At 46.2% G+C, this 18,042-nt stretch overlaps 1 protein-coding gene across 1 annotated transcript in view; it reads right to left on the bottom strand.

Annotated features, from left to right (window-relative positions):
* Positions 1-18,042, bottom strand: part of BCAS3 (BCAS3 microtubule associated cell migration factor) — a 655,707-nt gene that overhangs the window by 486,243 nt on the left and 151,422 nt on the right. Inside the window, exon 15 of the mRNA XM_048519361.1 lies at positions 4,026-4,119. Coding sequence (XP_048375318.1) covers positions 4,026-4,119 — 94 coding nt within the window. The remainder of the gene's footprint in view (positions 1-4,025; positions 4,120-18,042) is intronic.

Genomic DNA, 18,042 nt, shown 5'->3' with positions numbered 1-18,042 from the left:
CTGTGAAACTCTGTGTAGAAACACCTGCCTTGTTTATCGCCATTCTTTGGGCAGGAGCACTGTCTGATGTTGCCCTGTATAAGCAGTTAGCTTGAGATCTAAGCATTGCCTGTTCCTGACTAAAATGCCAGCTCAATAAAGAACTGAACCGCGGTTGCTTTTGACTTGGACTTTACTGGTTCGTTACACTCTGGTCTGATCCAGCCGGCTCGTTCTTATGTTCTTACGTACAAGAGTCAAAGTTCTCTGATGAAAGGAATTTTGACATTCAACAGCTTATATCCTGAAAATCTTGTTGGTTTCTACTGCATTAGAATATAGTTCTTATTTATTTATAGTCCACCTTTCTCACTTGAGAACCAAGTAAGACTAAATAGTGTAAATCAATGCAATCAACGGAACGAAGCAACTAATAAGTAATGTGATAGGATGTCAGTGCAAACTCCCTTCCAATCAAGAAGCAATATTGGTTAGATGTTAAGGCTTTTCTTTGAGATTGAGTGCAGCTCATTCAGTGCAGCTAATTCAGTTCTCAGAAGACTTGAGAGGACCGAGGTGTGCCCTGTCATTCACTTTGAACATTACCAGTCCTTTGGTCCGTCCAGTTCAATATTGCCGCTTCTGACTGGCAGTAGTTCTCCAGGGTCTCGGGAGGAGGTCTGTCACTGGGTGGGTGTTGCAAACCTCTTCAAAACCCTGCGCCATAACACTGGTCACAAAGAATCCAAGCTACATCGCTTGAACAGTGTCCACCTACCTTCAGCGGTCGGGTCATACCAGAAGAGAGCCAGTTGCATTGGTGGCTAAGCACTTAAGGGACAGGGTGGGGCGATATGTGCCCAGGGTGGAGTGCGTGATTGCAGGAATTGATGGGCATGGCGGGGGGGCATTCCAAGAAGGCGGGGGGGTGAGCGTGGTATGGGGCAGGGCACACCGCGATCGCAGTTCCCCCCTCCGTCCCTGACGGTGTGGTATAGTATTTAGAGTACTAGATCCCATCATGCCCCCACACACTCAGTCTAGCTCACTTCAAAGGATGGTTGTGATGATAAAATGGAGGTATGAGTATGCAGTGAATGAAATAAATAAGACCCCCAGAAACAGGGGAAACCAGCACAAACCCCTAGTCGAGATCTACAAACGCTACAAAGAGAATATGGCTCCCCCCCACCCCCCCGTCCAAAAGAAACATTACAGACAGCAACAGAGCTCTGAATCCACGCGCGGTTATTAAGGAGTTTTTTACGACATAACAGATGGAGCTGTCTGGCTTGGCAGTCCGGACTGGCCACTCCGAGCAGGAGATCGGGACATCCATTCCGTTTCTGCTCTTTGAAATGTGATTTCATCCCAAACCTCTTCGAGGCATTTTAATTCACTTTAGGACTCATTAATTTAGGCAGGCGGAAGCTCTCGATCTCCCCCAGCCCCTCTTCGTTCACCGCCATGCAGTCAATCAAAAAGTTATTGCTCTGTCGCAGGAAGGATAATAAACCAGTTACTCTGTCGGCTGGACACGATTACGCGGACAGGATGCATCCTACCTGCCCACAAGCCTGAATCAGCTGAAAGTGGGAAGGAGAGAGAGCAAAGGTGCTGTCTTTGAGGCTTTAAATATTGGTTTCAGATCGTTTCCGCCCCCCCACACACACACACACACACAAAAATGCCCCCTCCAAGTCTGAAAACTGACCAGGAACGAAATCTGTGTTGCAATCCAGGTTAAGCATTAGCACTAAGCGCAAAAGGTTAAGTGGTATCAAATATTTGAGAATATTTTCACAAACCTCAAGAAATCAAATGTAATCTCTTTTTTTGTGGGGGGGGGAGGTTCCTTTCTGGAAATGCAACGGATGAGGAAACCTTCTATTACCTTACATTTTAGATGCATTAATTCTTGCAGTATTGACAGTAGCATTGTGGCCCAGAGGAACTGTAATGGTGTATTTATTGTTATTACTCACAACCATATCCCACCTTTTCACCAAAGAACTCGAAGTGGGTCAGCTCGCTTCACCCTCACGACAAACTTGCGAGGCAGGTCGTGCTGGGGATGCACAACTGACTCGAGGTCACCCAACGAAGTAATGGCAGGGTGGGGATTTGATCACAGATCACCTTGGTCCAAGTTCAAGCTCTCGAAAAGGGAGGCAGCAGTGGCGTGGGAGGAGTTAAAAAGAGCTTTCGATGTATCTAATCTGGAGGAACGGAAGGTTTTTGATTCCACGCTCTGTCAGCTTCCTGAGCCTGTGGAGGCTTCTCTGGGGAATTCAGATTAGCCTGGGCACTCCCACACATGCCAGCTGGGTGACCTTGGACTAGTCACAGCTTCTCGGAGCTCTCTCAGCCCCACCTACCTCACAGGGTGTTTGTTGTGAGGGGGGGAAGGGCAAGGAGATTGTCAGCCCCTTTGAGTCTCCTGCAGGAGAGAAAGGGGGGATATAAATCCAAACTCTTCTTCTTCTTCTAACTAACCACATGTTTTAGAGGTTGGGTTCACACAGTCCCCCCTTTCTTGCAATGAATTCCTCACTCCTTTCCCCTATGGCAGGGGTCTGCAACCTGCGGCTCTCCAGATGTTCATGGACTACAATTCTCATCAGCCCCTGCCAGCATGGCCAATTAGTGCTTTGAACATCTGGAGAGCCGCAGGTTGCAGACCCCTGCCCTAGGGTCACAACCATGGTAAAGAGTAATGTACATGGGGCTGATTGTGAATCTAGAAACCCCCCACCAACCTCATGAAAGATGAACTCAGATCTCTGGAGTCCGTGCCCATGTCCAGTCAAGTCCCCACCTGTGGCTTTTAACCCACGGTTAACCACGGTTAATTTTAAATGTACACAAACCCAGTTTGTTGCCAAGCTCGCTCCTCCTCTCCTTTTGTTAAGCAGAGACCCTGGCCCCTTCCGCACACGCAGAATAATGCATTTTCAAACCACTTTCACAACTGCTTGCAAGTGGATTTTGCCATTCCGCACAGCTTCAAAGAGCACTGAAAGCAGTTTGAAAGTGCATTATTCTGCATGTGCGGAAGGAGCCCCTGTTTAGAAAATAACTTATTACCAGTGATATACAGTGGCATAGCACCAAGGGGAATGGGGGGTGCACAACGCACCGGGCGTGCGCCCCTGCGGTGGCAAGACGGGGGCAGAACGGGGGCGGACAGGGGCTTGGAGGGGCACGGGGCGCATGCGTGCACCGGGCACAGTCCCCCCTTGCTCCGTCCCTGGTGATATATGAAGGGGGACGCTGAGATAACTGGGATTCATTTTCCCCAACTGGAATTCTAAGTCTGGATTAAGGTCTGGTTTAGAATATCAGTTAGTAAGGGAAGGGGGGGGGCGCTCGTCGACAAGGCTGCATTCAAATATTACAGATAGCCCAAATAAGTTCCTAACCGAGGCTCATGCATGTTTTAGAAGAGTTTAGATTTATACACAGCTTTTTCCTCAACCATAAGGAGTGTCAGAGCATCTTACAAACTCCTTTTCCCTTCCTCTCCCCACAACAGAATCCTTGTGAGCTAGGAAGGGCTGACAGAATTATGAGAGAACTGTGACTAGCCCAGGGTCACCCAGAAGGTTTCCTGTGGAGTGGGTAAGCAAACCTGGTTCACCAGATAAGAATCCACCGCTCATGTGGAGGAGTGGGGAAGCAAACCCAGTTGTCCAGATTAGAGTCCACTGCTCCTAACCACTACATTGCACTTATCTCGGCCACAGTTAATTTTGCCACAGACATGCCACTTAAGCGTTCTTGAACTGAAGTTCCGGAGCACCAACGAAAAGGTCTCAAGGGTTCGACTCATTTGAGCCAAGCCCTATCGCACAGGTGTCAAACTCGCGCCCCTCCAGATGTTATGGACTACAGTTCCCGTCATCCCCTGCCAGCATCATGCTGGCAGGGGATGATGGGAGCTGTAGTCAATAACATCTGGAGGGCCGCGCGTTTGACACTCATGCCCTATCGTAACAGATTTTTGCTTGCCACAGAATGCCCGAGTGACGAAGGGATGTACTTACCACTGGGGTTGAAAGACATGCAGCAGATGGGCTTCTCATGGGCAGGGAAGTGCGCCACAATCCCTTCGCTATCCGAGTCTTCGCTCACAAGCACCTGTGTAAAATGATCACAGCTGGTGGTGAGTTACATGCTTTAATGTGGCTTATGCTTCTTTCAGCATTCACAGCCCAAGTGGGGGGGGGGGCTGATTTCTGCCACTATGCTAAACAGAACGTTCAATGACAAACTGGACTAAAAATCTATGAGGAAAGGAAAAAAGCTTAGAGCAAAATCGGCCACACCACATTTCACGCAAGGTGCTCCTTCCCACTATGCTAAACCTCCAAGAGAGGTGGAACGAGACATCTTTATTGACGCATGTATTTAAAATATTTATACAAATGCCTTTCTCGTGAACATCTCAGGATGTTCACTGCCAGTCATGGAACGCCGTCAAATTTGCCCTCCTTTTCTGGAAAGACCATTATCCAAACGTGTGTCATGACGTCCTCACGATCTGCATTTCCTTGACCTCCTCCCTCCCCGATCCCGTCAGCAGAACCAGCAATGTTGAAATGAGGTACGAAAATCGCTCGACGGGAAGATATCGCACCAAGGGTTTCCACAATGACACTGCGAGGCAAGGAAGGGAAACAGAACGTGTGGCGGCCGCCTCTTCACGTTGCTCCACTCGAGGATTGCTTCCCCAGCAAATCCCTCCTTTGGCATCACTGAAGAACTTGAAGGACTTCCAAATGTTTAAATTAGCAACGAGAAGAAGACCCAGAAGGGGGAAAGCAGGTGGCCGGCTAGGTAGGAGTGTCAGATCAGGGACCTTTCTGCCTTTTTACATGTCTGTCCTTAGACCAGTGATGGCGAACCTTTTCGAGACCAAGTGCCCAGATTGCAACCCAGGACCCACTTATTTATCGCAAAGTGCCCACACGGCAATTTAACCTGAACACTGAGTTTTTAGTTTAGGAAAAACGGTTGGCTCCAAGGCGCGCGTTACTTGGAAGTAAGCTTGGTGGTAGTCGGCAGCTTTGCTTTGAAGCAATCGTGCAATGCTTCGAATGGGTGAATCACGACCCTAGGAGGGTTTAGAAGCAAGCCCCGTTGCCAGCAACCGAGCTTACTCCCCGGTAAAGGATCGCGCTTTAGTTCTCTGCATGAAAATCAGTGGGGTTTAACAGAACTTAACAGGGTTACCTACATGTCATGCCCAGTGGCCCAGGCCAGCCCCCCCCCCCACACGACAAACTCTGTGCAGAGGGCTCTGAGGGCCACCTCTGGCACCCGTGCCATAGGTTCGCCACCACTGCCTTAGACTGATATTCTCAGGAGCCATCTCCCGATTCTTTTCGAAAACTCTTACTTACATTTTGAATTTTCAAACCGCCCTCCCCCGAAGGGCTCGGGGCGGAGAACCACAGAAGAAATACAAATATTTAAACATATAAACACATTAAAATGTATCACAGTTAAAACAATTGAAACAGTCAAAACAATAAAACAGGATATTACTATAAAATGGGAACCACATATTATCAGATGGTGACAAAACCCCACCCGCCCCTGTCGTGCCCACAAGAGGCCTAGATGTTATGGGGCTAAATGGTCAATCCGGCTGGCCAAACGTCCAGCGGAACAGATCCATTTTGCAGGCCCTGTGGAAACTTTGTAAGTCCCGCAGGCCCTGGTTTCCCTAGGGCAGGGGTCTGCAACCTGTGGCTCTCCAGATGTTCATGGACCACAATTCCCATCAGCCCCTGCCAGCATGGCCAATTGGGAATTGTAGCCCATGAACATCTGGAGAGCCACAGGTTGCAGACCCCTGCCCTAGGGAGTCTGTAAAAGCCCTGGCCCTTGTGGAGGCCAGCCGGATGACTTTTGGGCCAGGGACCTCCAGTAGGTTCTTCTCTCTCTCTTCTCAGTCAGTTAGGGGGTTAGAGGCCATCTCGGCCTCTCAGCTTTGCTATCGATAATGTTGTTCCAGAATAAAAATTAGTCAGTGAGTGGGACACTTTGCTGCGTGATTTATACTCTGCCAACACCGAATGCTGGGAAGGACCACGTTCTACGAATTACAGTGTCAACAGCCTCAGGACAGCAAGTGGCCAGCCAACATCCCAAGATGAACGTTCTGAAAGTTAATAGAAACGAACGGTAATTTCCATTAATGGCCACGCAGTACCCAAAAACTCCTTCTCAGAACCGTCTGCCCTAGACGCCGGTTCATCCCTGGAAGAAGAAGAAGAAGAAGAAGAAGAAGAAGAAGAAGAAGAAGAAGAAGAAGAAGAAGAAGAAGAAGAAGAAGAAGAAGAAGAAGAAGAAGAAGAAGAAGAAGAAGAAGAAGAAGAAGAAGAAGAAGAAGAAGAAGAAGAAGAAGAAGAAGAAGAAGAAGAAGAAGAAGAAGAAGAAGAAGAAGAAGAAGAAGAAGAAGAAGAAGAAGAAGAGTTGGATTTATATTCCCCCCTTTCTCTCCTGTAGGAGACTCAAAGGGACTTACAAGCTCTCTTCCCCCCTCACAACAAGCACCCTGTGAGGTAGGTGGGGCTGAGAGAGCTCCGAAGAACTGTGACTAGCCCAAGGTCACCCAGCTGGTGTGTGCTGGAGTGCACAAGCTAATCTGAATTCGCCAGATAAGCCTCCACAGCTCAGGCGGCAGAGCGGGGAATCAAACCTGGTTCCTCCAGATTAGAGTAGACCTGCTCTTAACTACTATGCCACTGCTGCTCTAGTTGTTCATTCTTATGGTACGGACATTGTAATCCCTTATGGTACAAACGTTGTAATTTATGAATGGAAACGTGCGTTTCAAAGAGCATGTCAAAAAACGGACCGGAAAAATTATACAAGACACACGTATGCTGCTAAAGTGGCATTCAATGTATTACCCTCTTATATTTCTAATCATACATAAAATACAAGTGCAACAATGCTTATTTGTATTTCTATTCCAAGTGGACTTCCTTGGAAGGAGCGCAGGGATTTTCTCATGCGTGCTGAAACAGTTCACTCTCAGTTTAGTGCACACTCAAAACAGTCCAACGTATTAGTCCTGCTCTTCATATATTTGTATCCAAAACCATAGTCATAGGATATTATCCTGACATTTACAAAGTTCTTATTCTTCAAGAGTATGTTGTTATTCTGGATACGTGGCTGAAATCTTACGTGATCTCCTGCTGGAGTCCATTTAAAGGAGCCTTGTTGCAATGCGGAGAAAAATTCAGCAAGCAAAAAGTTCAGCAAGCAGAAGCTAGTCGCGTAACTAAAGCTTTTCGATGCCTTCTTCAGTGCTCCGTATTTGCCATTATCCTTGTCATTCTAAATCTTGTTACTCTCTTAATAACAAGTAACAAGATTTAGAATGACAAGGATAATGGCAAATACGGAACAAATGTTGTAATCCCATAAAGGTTAGCTGGATAGAGCCCCTTGACCTCTAGTGTAGGGTCAGACTAGGATTGGGCAGCCCTGGGCTCAGATCCTCACTCTGTGGAATCTTGCTGGGGTGATCTTGAGTCAGTCACCATCTCTCACCCTAACCTACGTCACGCAAGATAAAATGGAGGACAGAGGAATGATGGAAGCTGGTTTGGGCCCCCATTGGCGAGAAAGGTGGGGTAAAAATGAATTAAATAAATAACCAAATCGACAGCTGTGGTCTGGGATAGCCTCTTCCTGTAAGCCCTGCTTTCTTCGCCATAATGCTCATTAGGGGAGTGGCCTGTTCTCACCATGACCCCCTCCCACCCGCTTTAATTAGCTTTCTGGACAGTACACGTACACCTATTCTGTAACAACCTGGCACCCATGCGGTCACTTTTTTATCAAAGCTATTCTAAAGAAGAGATCACGAAACAGCGGCCGATTTGCCTAGCGACCCACAGCCAAATATTACAGAGACGGTCGCCAGATTTTAATTTTTTTAAATAATTTTTTATTGTACCATTTGAATATTCCATTTTATATTAATACTCTTCTTCGTTCGTTTTCAAACAATACATTTTCCCCTTTCCCCCCTCCCCCCTGTCTTTTCTTCACAGTTTTATCAAACAGCAGTAAGTTCATTCTTTGTAATCTCTTCTCCCATATCTCCTCATTGACTCCAGCTTCTTTCATCCAGTCCGCATATATTGTCCATATCTTAAAAATTTCGCTCTGTTTATCTTGCCACAGTTTATTTTTTTGTTATTATTTCGAAAATGTCCAGTGTCACTTGTTCCCAGATATATTCCAACCATTTCTCCTGATTTTTATTTAAGGCTTTGAGCTCTCACGAGTAATCTCACCATCTTCAGGATTTGCTTTGATTTTTCTGAACATGTTTTATTTTGTGCATTGATGCCATTAAAGGTCTTGTTATTTGTTCTTCGTTGTCATTAGCTTTCTCCTTGGACGGCTGGAATTTGCACTAGCATTGTAACTGCACCGTCTAGACCCCAATCCTACCTGCCCCAAATTAGCGTTCCTGGTAACCAACGCGATTGATTAGCGCATTCTTGTATGAGCTAGGAAAACGAGGAAAATATTTGCTAGAGAATAGAAAGGGAGCACACCCCATGAGCTGCAGACAGAACCATAAATACCTTTCACTTTGATTCTGACATTCACAGACAGCACAATATTTGGAATCTGGATTAAATTAGAGAAAGGAATCCATCTATTTAATATATAACAGCATTATTTTTTAAAAAAAAAAAACACATACATTCTGTCATCAGCAGCACAAACATGCCGGGAAGAATTTAGCAGCCTGTAATTAATGAGCCTACTCAATGGGTTTTTCCTCCGTCCCATCCTTTTAAAGAGTGGAAATTCTGGCTGCCTTCACTTTGAAGTCCAGATGATCTGGCCTCCCGGCTTCTCAACAGCTTTTTGCAATTGTCCATTAACTGTCAGTCAAAGGCTTCCTCAGGAAGGGGAAACAAGAGAACATTAAAGCAGAGTCACCAAATGCAACGGGAAGGCCCAAAGCTCATGCAATGGTCACTGGCAGTGGTGGGATGAAGAAGAAGAAGGAGGAGGAGGAGGAGGAGGAGGAAGAGGAAGAGGAAGAGGAAGAGGAAGAGGAAGAGGAAGAGGAAGGGAAAGGGAAAGGGGAAGGGGAAGGGGAAGGGGAAGAGGAAGAGGAAGAGGAAGAAGAGGAAGAGGAGGAAGAGGAGGAAGAGGAGGAAGGGGAAGGAGGGGAGAGGGAGGGGAGGGGAGGGGGAGGAGTTTGGATTTATATCCCCCCTTTCTCTCCTGCAGGAGACTCATTCTCCTTGCCCTTCCCCCCTCACAACAAACACCCTGTGAGGTGGGTGGGGTTGAGAGAGCTCCGAGAAGCTGTGACTAGCCCAAGGTCACCCAGCTGGCGTGTGTGGGGGTGTACAGGCTATATTCCCCAGATAAGCCTCCACAGCTCAGGCGGCAGAGCCGGGAATCAAACCCAGTTCCTCCAGATTAGATATATGAGCTCTTAACCTCCTACGCCACTGCCGGTTCGCACCACTTCAGCAGAACCGGTTGTTAAAATGGTGCTTGTAAACAACAAGTTGTTAAATTATTTGAACCCCACCAACGGAACTGGTTGTTGAATTATTTGAATCCCACCACTGGGCACAGGGCTATGGTCTCTCGTCTGCCCCGGAGAATGCCAACTGGGATCTTAAGGTTAGGCTGTGAACTGAGGGCTATCCCTCTCATAGTCTCAAGAGTGCCTCCAGGGATGAGTGGGGGGGAAACAGAGCGACCAACAAAAAGGCGGGACTCTCTGTGGCTTCAGTTTCCATCACTGAAAATCCCCCAGCTATTCCTTCGAAGCTCAAGCAACCTGCCACGGAGGATTTAACATTTTCATTCCTTTCCTCCCTCAGTGTTGCATACATGGTGCTCTACTCTATCATACTTTCACAACAACCCTGGAGGCCAAGCTAGGTAGGGAGAGAGTGATCCACCCCAGGAACTTCATGAATAGACTGGAATCTGGATCTCTACAGCCCACTACTGTAAATGCCACATGACAGGCTCTCTGTTCTGTACACTACACCTTCCAAAGAAAAATGGACGGTCAATTCCCCTATCCCATATATGTGTATAACACCACAGCACACACTAGGAAGAGCCACCAGATCAGTGATTGGCTAACAACAGCTGTAGTTGTCCAGTAAATGGGAAAAGATGCCCCCAGCAGTGCATAAACCAATGTATGGATGTATTGTCGAAGGCTTTCACGGCCGGAATCACTGGGGTGTTGTGCGGTTTCCAGGCTGTATGGCCGTGTCCTACAGGATGTAGGATCCTCCTTGACCTGAGACTGCAAATGCCTTAGCAGACCAGGTGCTCAGGAGCAGCAGCAGCAGAAGGCCATTGCTTTCCCATCCTGCAGGTGAGCTCCCGAAGACACCTGGTGGGCCACTGTGAGTAGCAGAGAGCTGGACTACATGGACTCTGGTCTGATCCAGCTGGCTCTTTCTTATGTTCTTAAAGCCATTGCTTTCACATCCTGCAGGTGAGCTCCCAAAGGCACCTGGTGGGCCACTGTGAGTAGCAGAGTGCTGGACTAGATGGACTCTGGTCTGATCCAGCAGGCTCGTTCTTATGTTGGGAAGAGAAAAAGGTGTAGGGAGGGCTCAGGAGATCCTGAAAACACGAGCAAAAGAAGCCACAGTTCTCTTGACACCAGACCACCTTCAACGCACTGCTCAGCCACAGGAGCAAATAAGGGTTCCTTGTGCCCCACACAGCATGAATGGGATCCATTCAGCCTAACGCAGCCCAACGTCGCACTGAGCTAGCTCAGGGGTCTGCAAACTACGGCTCTACAGGTGTTCATGGACTACAACGCCCATCAGCTCCTGCCAGCATGGCCAAGTGGCAGGGCTGATGAGAACTGTAGTCCATGAACCTCTGGAGAGCCGTAGTCTGCAGACCCCTGAGCTAGATTCCAAAAATCCATTCTGCTCATGTCAGGGGAGGGGGTCCTTCTTCCCAAGGAAAGTGGACCCCACAGAAGTCAGCCTTTTGCCTTTAGATTTTTTAAGAAGTGCAAAGGAAAACCAAAAGGCCTTTCGAACCGCTGCAAGAGAGGTCAAACGTTGGGGGTGGGGGGGGGGAGATACAATAAACCTGCAACTACGTTAACTGCCACACGCCCTTTTAAGAAAATCCTGCATCTATTCGGAGCAGCCTTGAGCTTGGGTCAGAGCCATTAATTTGTGACAAAAACGTCTTCTTGAGAAAAAGCAGAACCCCTTTAATAAAACCCGAGGCAGACAGTATTAGGCTCGGAGGGAATCCTGTTGCTTTTTTTTATTGAAAGAGAATTCGCCTGTAATAAGCGGAGATAAAAAAAAAAAAACAAAGACAGAAAGCGGCGAGGAGATAGACAACGCCGAGGGAACTCGGACTAGGCTATCATTTGTGAAAACAGCATTTTACTGTGAATAAACACCGGCGACAACAGCCAATGTGGTCAGTTCAAGTTTTATTGTCGGGAGGTCATTCGTTTGTTAAGCGCTTGGCCTGGGGCCCGCAGGATAGCTTTTTCTCATAGATTCTTGATAGTCGATAGGCATCTTGCGTTGGCCTTGGTTTTTCATCAACCCTAAACCAACTGGAAATTAACTTTGGACGTCACGGCAATCTGCCGTTCCTTTTTCCTTGCAAAACTGTCTTCGCTGTGGTGAAATGTTAATAAAGAAGGAGGCGGGGAATGTCGCACAGAAAAGCATAAGGAACTAAGGCCCCTGATTGGAAGCCTCTCCTATGCGCATGCGCAAGACAGCTTTTGCACAGCGGATCTCAAGCACGGAGTCCCCCAGTGCTTTTTCAGACTGGACAGTTTGCCTTACACACACCTGTGATATTGCTGCCTAAAGGCCAACAATGGTTCTCGGGCCTGAAAAGGCTGAAGAAATTGCACTTTTATAAAACCGTATTTAAATGAAGAAGTTTCGGGGCAGGCTGTTTAATTGTTTGTTTGTTTGTTTGTTTGTTCCACTTATATACCGCCTTCCCCCGAGGGGCTCAGGGCGGTTTACAACATGAATACAGACAAGTGGATAAACAAAATAAAATGCTAAATATTGGTACCAGTTAAAATGCAGCGCTCACGTTTCATAACCATTTAAAATGCAGATGGCGTTCGACCATTAAAACTCCTCTAAACTCCTCTAAGAGGGGAACAGCGGGTCTCAGCTGTTAACAGGCACGTTTTGTGCTGAATTCAGTGCCAGCGGTTCAAAGACGCTCAGACTGAATCCAGCAAAGGTCCACGACTCGTGTGCCGTGGGAAGTTTTGATCCCACGCCAATTTTGCATCTACAAAATTTATTTATTTATTGGATTTCTTATACCACCACCCCGCCCCCCTGAAGGGCTCTGGGCAGTGTACAATATATAAAAATTCAATAGTATAAAACCTAATTACAAGCATAAAACCCGTTAAAAATTAATAAATACCATGCAAAATAGATGGAAGGATAGCAATCCCATTTGGGTCAAGAGGGTAGACATGGTGGCGGCAGCAGCAGATTAAACACAATTCGCCCACCAGTTGAAATATAGGGGATGGCAATTCAATGGCCAGCCAACCCCCACCCCCACACACACACACACACACAAGACCCGGCGGAATAATTCTGTTTTGCAAGCCCTGCAGAGTTGTTCAAGGTCCTGCAGGGCACGGACAGATGGTGGCAGAGAGTTCCACCAGGTAGGGGCCACGGCACTGAAGGCCCTGGCGGAGGCTAGTAGTATCATAGAGGGGCCCAGGACCACCAGTAAATTGGCTTCTGCAGAGCACAGAGGCCAAGTGGGAAACTAGGGGGACAGACGGTCCCTAAGGTATGAGGGCCCCAGGCCACGGAGTGCCTTAAAGGTTAATATCAACACCCCCAACCAAATGTAAGTAGCTTAAAAATTCACCACTCTCTGTCGGAATAATACCGGAACAGGGGCACATAGTCAAATATCTTGAATTATTAACTGAACCCCAACAGAGATGGATTCTCACAAGGGCCAGATCCAATACCTTCCCATCGGCCATTACAAAGGGTTGTTATTTATCCATCCCTCTCCAGGATCGGGTTTGTCCACACTGTAAAAACCAAGTGGAGACTCTTGCTCACATTATTCTTGACTGCCCGAGATATGTGGCCATTAGGAATTTCTCTCCCAGGCTGGCCCTAGACAAATCTGAAAGTGACTCTGACTGTTCTGTTGTGGAGCTTCTGTTAAACAACACAGATGTCGTGCTCTTCGAAAAAGTAGCAACATTTCTTTTACAAGTGACAGAACTTTCTAAGTAATGCATACTGCTATATACAGTCTTCCTGTCTGCGCTGTGAATGTAGTCTTGATTTGTACTTCAAAAATGTCTGGCAACGCTCTAGAACCTATTTTTAAATGGCAAATAAAGGTTGTTGTTGTTATTGTTGTTGCTGCTTAAAAATAAAAATGAAATAAAATAAAACTCCCAGACCTATCTTGCACAGAATAGGCTGTAACTGAGTAAGTAACTGAGTAAGTGGGGAAGATAGAAAGAAAAACCACGGAGCTTCACCAACAGCGTTTTGCTCCGGGCACCATCTTGGTTAAAGACTGTGCCTGATGTAGTAACTCACATGGATAAATATGTATCAACAGTCCAGGCCTCACCCAAGGAATCCCAAGGGATAAGATTACTATTCAATTACCCGGCTTTGGAGAATGTGTGCTACGATTTCTTGGATTCCCCCTTCAGTCTTAAAAAGAGAATGGCGTATCCAGCATCAGTTCCTGTAATTGGCAGGCAGTATAAAGACTCTGCATTGGACAAATCTATAATAAATACTGGTAGCCGGAACCTCTGAAGCGAACCTCTCTGCCTCTGCCATTCAGTTTCATTATTCCAATGAAAATGTTATCATGAACTTGTATTCTTCATCAGCTATATAGGGTGTTTAACGGGTTTACACTCAAAGCCCAACATTACAGGCATTTGAAAAAGTCTGTTATTTTAGACTCATTCTGGGTGGTCCCACCCAATGAATTAATTAAGTCCAAAATCAAAGGTCAAAAGAAAACTTTAAAAAAGACCTCTAGCCACTAAAAGTTTATGTGTTTAATTTCAACTGGGGAGGGGGGGAGGGAGGAAAAAGAGGAAATCTGTATATTTTTTATTTCTGCTCATTTCAACTAATTAATGGTTCCAAAGAAATAGCCATTACATCTAAACTGAAAAGTTTGCTAACACTTCGTTAAAAGGAAGCTTAAACAAGCTCGCAAACCTTGTTAATGCATTTCGGTCGACCACAAGGTTCTTTGGGCTCCTTGGTAATTATTTTTACTCAGCGCTCAAATATAAACACAACAGCCAAGCCCAATAATTCAACATTTCTGCACTTTTTAAAATGACACTACAGCCCTATTTCAAAAGGTAGCACGGGTTTTTTCAGGGGGAGAGGGGGTTTTTTTGGTAACGTAAAACTACTACATAAACGGCTACCCGCACGGGAAATTTCTCAAAAACGGCTGTGTTAATAAGGCTCACTAAAATGTTTTTTCCCCCTGAAAATAGATTTCAGAGGTGGTGCAACAGAACAGGCTGGAACCAGACGAGGATGATGAGGTTATCCGTTCAGTCGTTCTCAGCCGTTGGCGACCCGATATGCGAGCTCTTTCCACATTTTTCGATTAAGTACTGCTTCCTTCAAATTCTAGGTGGCTGAAACTAGCTGAAGGAAAAATCAGCGCTCTTGGTTTTTCATTAGAGTCCTCTCTCCCCTTCAGAAGCATATAGCTGCTTGAAAACTAAGCTATTAGAACAAGAGTATCGGGATATGATAACGGTGGCGAGGAAAACGTGTTCCCCCCTGACCCTGCTTATTCCAATTGAACAAGGACATATGGCCAACTATTTATATCGGATCACCAACCCTAAACTAAGAAGAGCCTTAACACTGGCCAGATTCAATCTAATGCCTTCTATGCTGCTCTATGGCAGATATCAACAAATTGATAAACAGAGGAGGCTATGTCCATGCAATATGGGTCAGGTGGAAGGACACTCGATCATACCCTTTTTTTTTTCATTGTGTAAGGTTTGCAAAAATCAGATATGTCGCTTAATCTGCACTCATTTCCATTTCTGTATAACAATCCTAACCGATGCTCTTTAAGATACCTATGCTTTTGAACAACATGGATCCCACACAGTGTGTGAGAATGTAGCAAAAATTTCGCTAAGTAAAGCATAATAGATCAGTGAAGCTCTAGATGTGGATACTAATCAATGTCTGTGTACTATGGCGACTCACATATAGCCAGCAGTAATTTTCTACAAGCTTCCTGTAAGTTATCCTGATGATGCGTTTAGAGTGAGCCAACTCAGTTGAAGGCTGAAGGTTCTATAGTTATAGAAGCGACCATGTACAAATTTTTTAGGTACTTTGAAGTGCGTCTATGCAATTGTGAAAGGCAAATAACGGGCAAATTTTGTATGCTTATTTTGTATGTTTATTTTATGCCAATAAAGGCTTGTTACTGTACTGTACTGCTTCCTTCAGCTGGTTGATGCTCATGCCTGTATCAGCTTTTATGGTAATCCACCTGCCTATCGATGATTCTTTTGGCGTCCCAGATCTTCTCCTCCCCGGGCCATTGACAAGTTCGAAAGCATCATTAGATTTTTCTAGAGAATTTGATCGCATCACATGACCCAAGTATATAAGTCTGAGCCTGGTTATTTTCCCTTCTAGTGATGCGTCTGGTTTTATGCGGCTCAAGACTTTTGCGTTTGTCACCTCTAGCATGTCCCTTGAGTATCGCTAGAGTAGCTTCCGCCAACACCATCAGCTCAAGCAGGGCCGCTCCTAAAATTCTTCTTCTGTCGGCTTTCTTTGTAGTCCAGCTTTCGCACCCATACATGGCTATGAGGAAGATGACCAAGGTTCCACTGGAAATAAATAGGCAGGGCAGCAAGAACACGTGCAACGAACACCTTGTGAGGTAGGGGGGGCTGAGAGAGTTCTGAGAGAACTGTCGCCCAGCAGTCTTCATGTCCTGGGGAGGGCAGGAGCCGGCCTGCAGGAAGGCCAGGAGGCAGGGCTAGGCGGCACCCACACATGATCAGCTCCCCACCCCCCACCTGCCTGGCTCCCCACCCACCACTTAGGGGAGCCAGCAGGGAGCTTGGGGGGTGAGGATTGGTAGCAGGTAGCACAGGCGGACGCCACAGCAGCAGGCTGGCCCAGAAGCCGGCCTGCCGCCACAGCGCCCATCTGAGAGAACTACATCATCCCTGAGCTCCTCCCTTCCAGCTACCTTGTAGCTTCCCCTGCTGGCTCCCCATAAGTAGGGGCATGGGGGCAATCGGCTATCGGACAGTGCATGCCCCCAGAAGCCATTAGGCCCGGTATGCCACTGCTTCAGACAGAAAGGGAACCCTCAGATTAGCAATAACTTCTTATTTACACTGCAGCATGCACTTGAGTAACTCCACGCCAGAGGTGGGGGGTTTTTTTTGCAAAAAAGGGTAAAAAAACAAAAAAGAAAGCCAAGTTTTTCAATGTATCCATTAAGCAGTCTAACTCACGATTGCTGCGAAGATCAGAGGCCAAGTTCATTAAAGACAAAAAATCCTCTAAATCATACATAAGGCAACTTGAAAACCTGAGATAAATCATTTTATTGCTAAAGCTATTGCAAGAGGAGTCTGGAAGCAGACACGGAGCGTCAGAAATAATAACTGTGTTCTTTAAAAAGGGGCTTCATGAGACATTTATGAACTAGAATTTCTCTCTCTCTCTTTTTCTGGCATTGTACAAAAAAGCCAAGATAATTTTTTCCAGGAAAAAGAATAATAAACCCCAAATGGACTAACTACCTTACTCTAAGAGGACTGAACCTTGTAAAAACTTAAGTGAAATATTTGGTAATTTCCCCCTCCTTTCTCTGTTATTTTGTGTTTAACTCAGCATGGCCTCGAAGGTCAAATGAACAACTGCCATTATTCATGTGCTTTTGCAAAGGCATTTCTTTGAACTGGTTCATGAAAAATAAGTTTAAAAAAAACCCCCATATTTAAATCTCTAATGTCAATTGTTAATTCTGTAAAATTTCATTAAAATGTGGGGGGGAGGGGGAATTGCCAGTATAATAAAGTTTATACAGCTCAAACTATAGCCAAGCAGAGCCATACTACACCACTGATACCCAAGCCTACATAGCTACTCGCCCGGTTGTTTGTGGCAAACAAGGGGCACCTTATGCTTACTCTGCTCTTCCTCCAACCATCTCAGAGAGGGGAAGAACATACTCCTCCTCGTTTTATCTTCACATGGGGTTGCCAACGCCAGGTTGAGAAATTCCTGCAGATCTGAGGGTAGAACACAGTAGAAATCACCCTGAAGAAAGCTCACAGCAATCGCTGTCTTCTTTTAGATCATAGGTGTCAAACTCGCAGCCCTCCAGATGTTGTGGACTACAGTTCCCATCATCCCTTGCCAGAATGATGCTGGCAGGGGATGATGGGAACTGGAGTCCATAACATCTGGAGGGCCGCGAGTTTGACACCTGTGTTTTAGATGAAGTCTTGTTGTAAGTATATGTGTCCAGTACCACAAACAGTGCGGGCCACATTGTGGTTTTGGACACGTTATCATTCTTATGACAAGACTTCATCTGAAAGTAGACGGCAATTGGGGTGCTGTGTGGTTTCCGGGCGGTACGGCCCTGTTCTAACAGCATTCTCTCCTGACGTTTCGCCTGCATCTGTGGCTGGCATCTTCAAAGGATCTGATGTTGGGAAAGCAAGTGGAAGATATATACCTGTTGGAGTGTCCAGGGTGGGTGAAGAAACATTGTCTGTGAGTAACAAAGAAGACAGCCAGGTTAATAGGTGAGGGCATTGGAATAGAAGTATGAGTAACAATGAAGTCTACAGCATGGGAGTAACAATGAATGTTCCCACCTATAGACCTTGCTATCTTCATTGTTACTCCCATGACAGATTTCGGGACATGAGAAATGAAATTTGAGCGGGGAGGCAGACACATCTCAATCCTA

This window comes from Sphaerodactylus townsendi, linkage group LG16, assembly GCF_021028975.2.
Source record: "Sphaerodactylus townsendi isolate TG3544 linkage group LG16, MPM_Stown_v2.3, whole genome shotgun sequence".
NCBI lineage: Eukaryota > Metazoa > Chordata > Lepidosauria > Squamata > Sphaerodactylidae > Sphaerodactylus > Sphaerodactylus townsendi.
The sequence above is the reverse complement of the archived record's forward strand: the minus strand, read 5'-3'. Positions and strand labels throughout refer to the sequence as shown.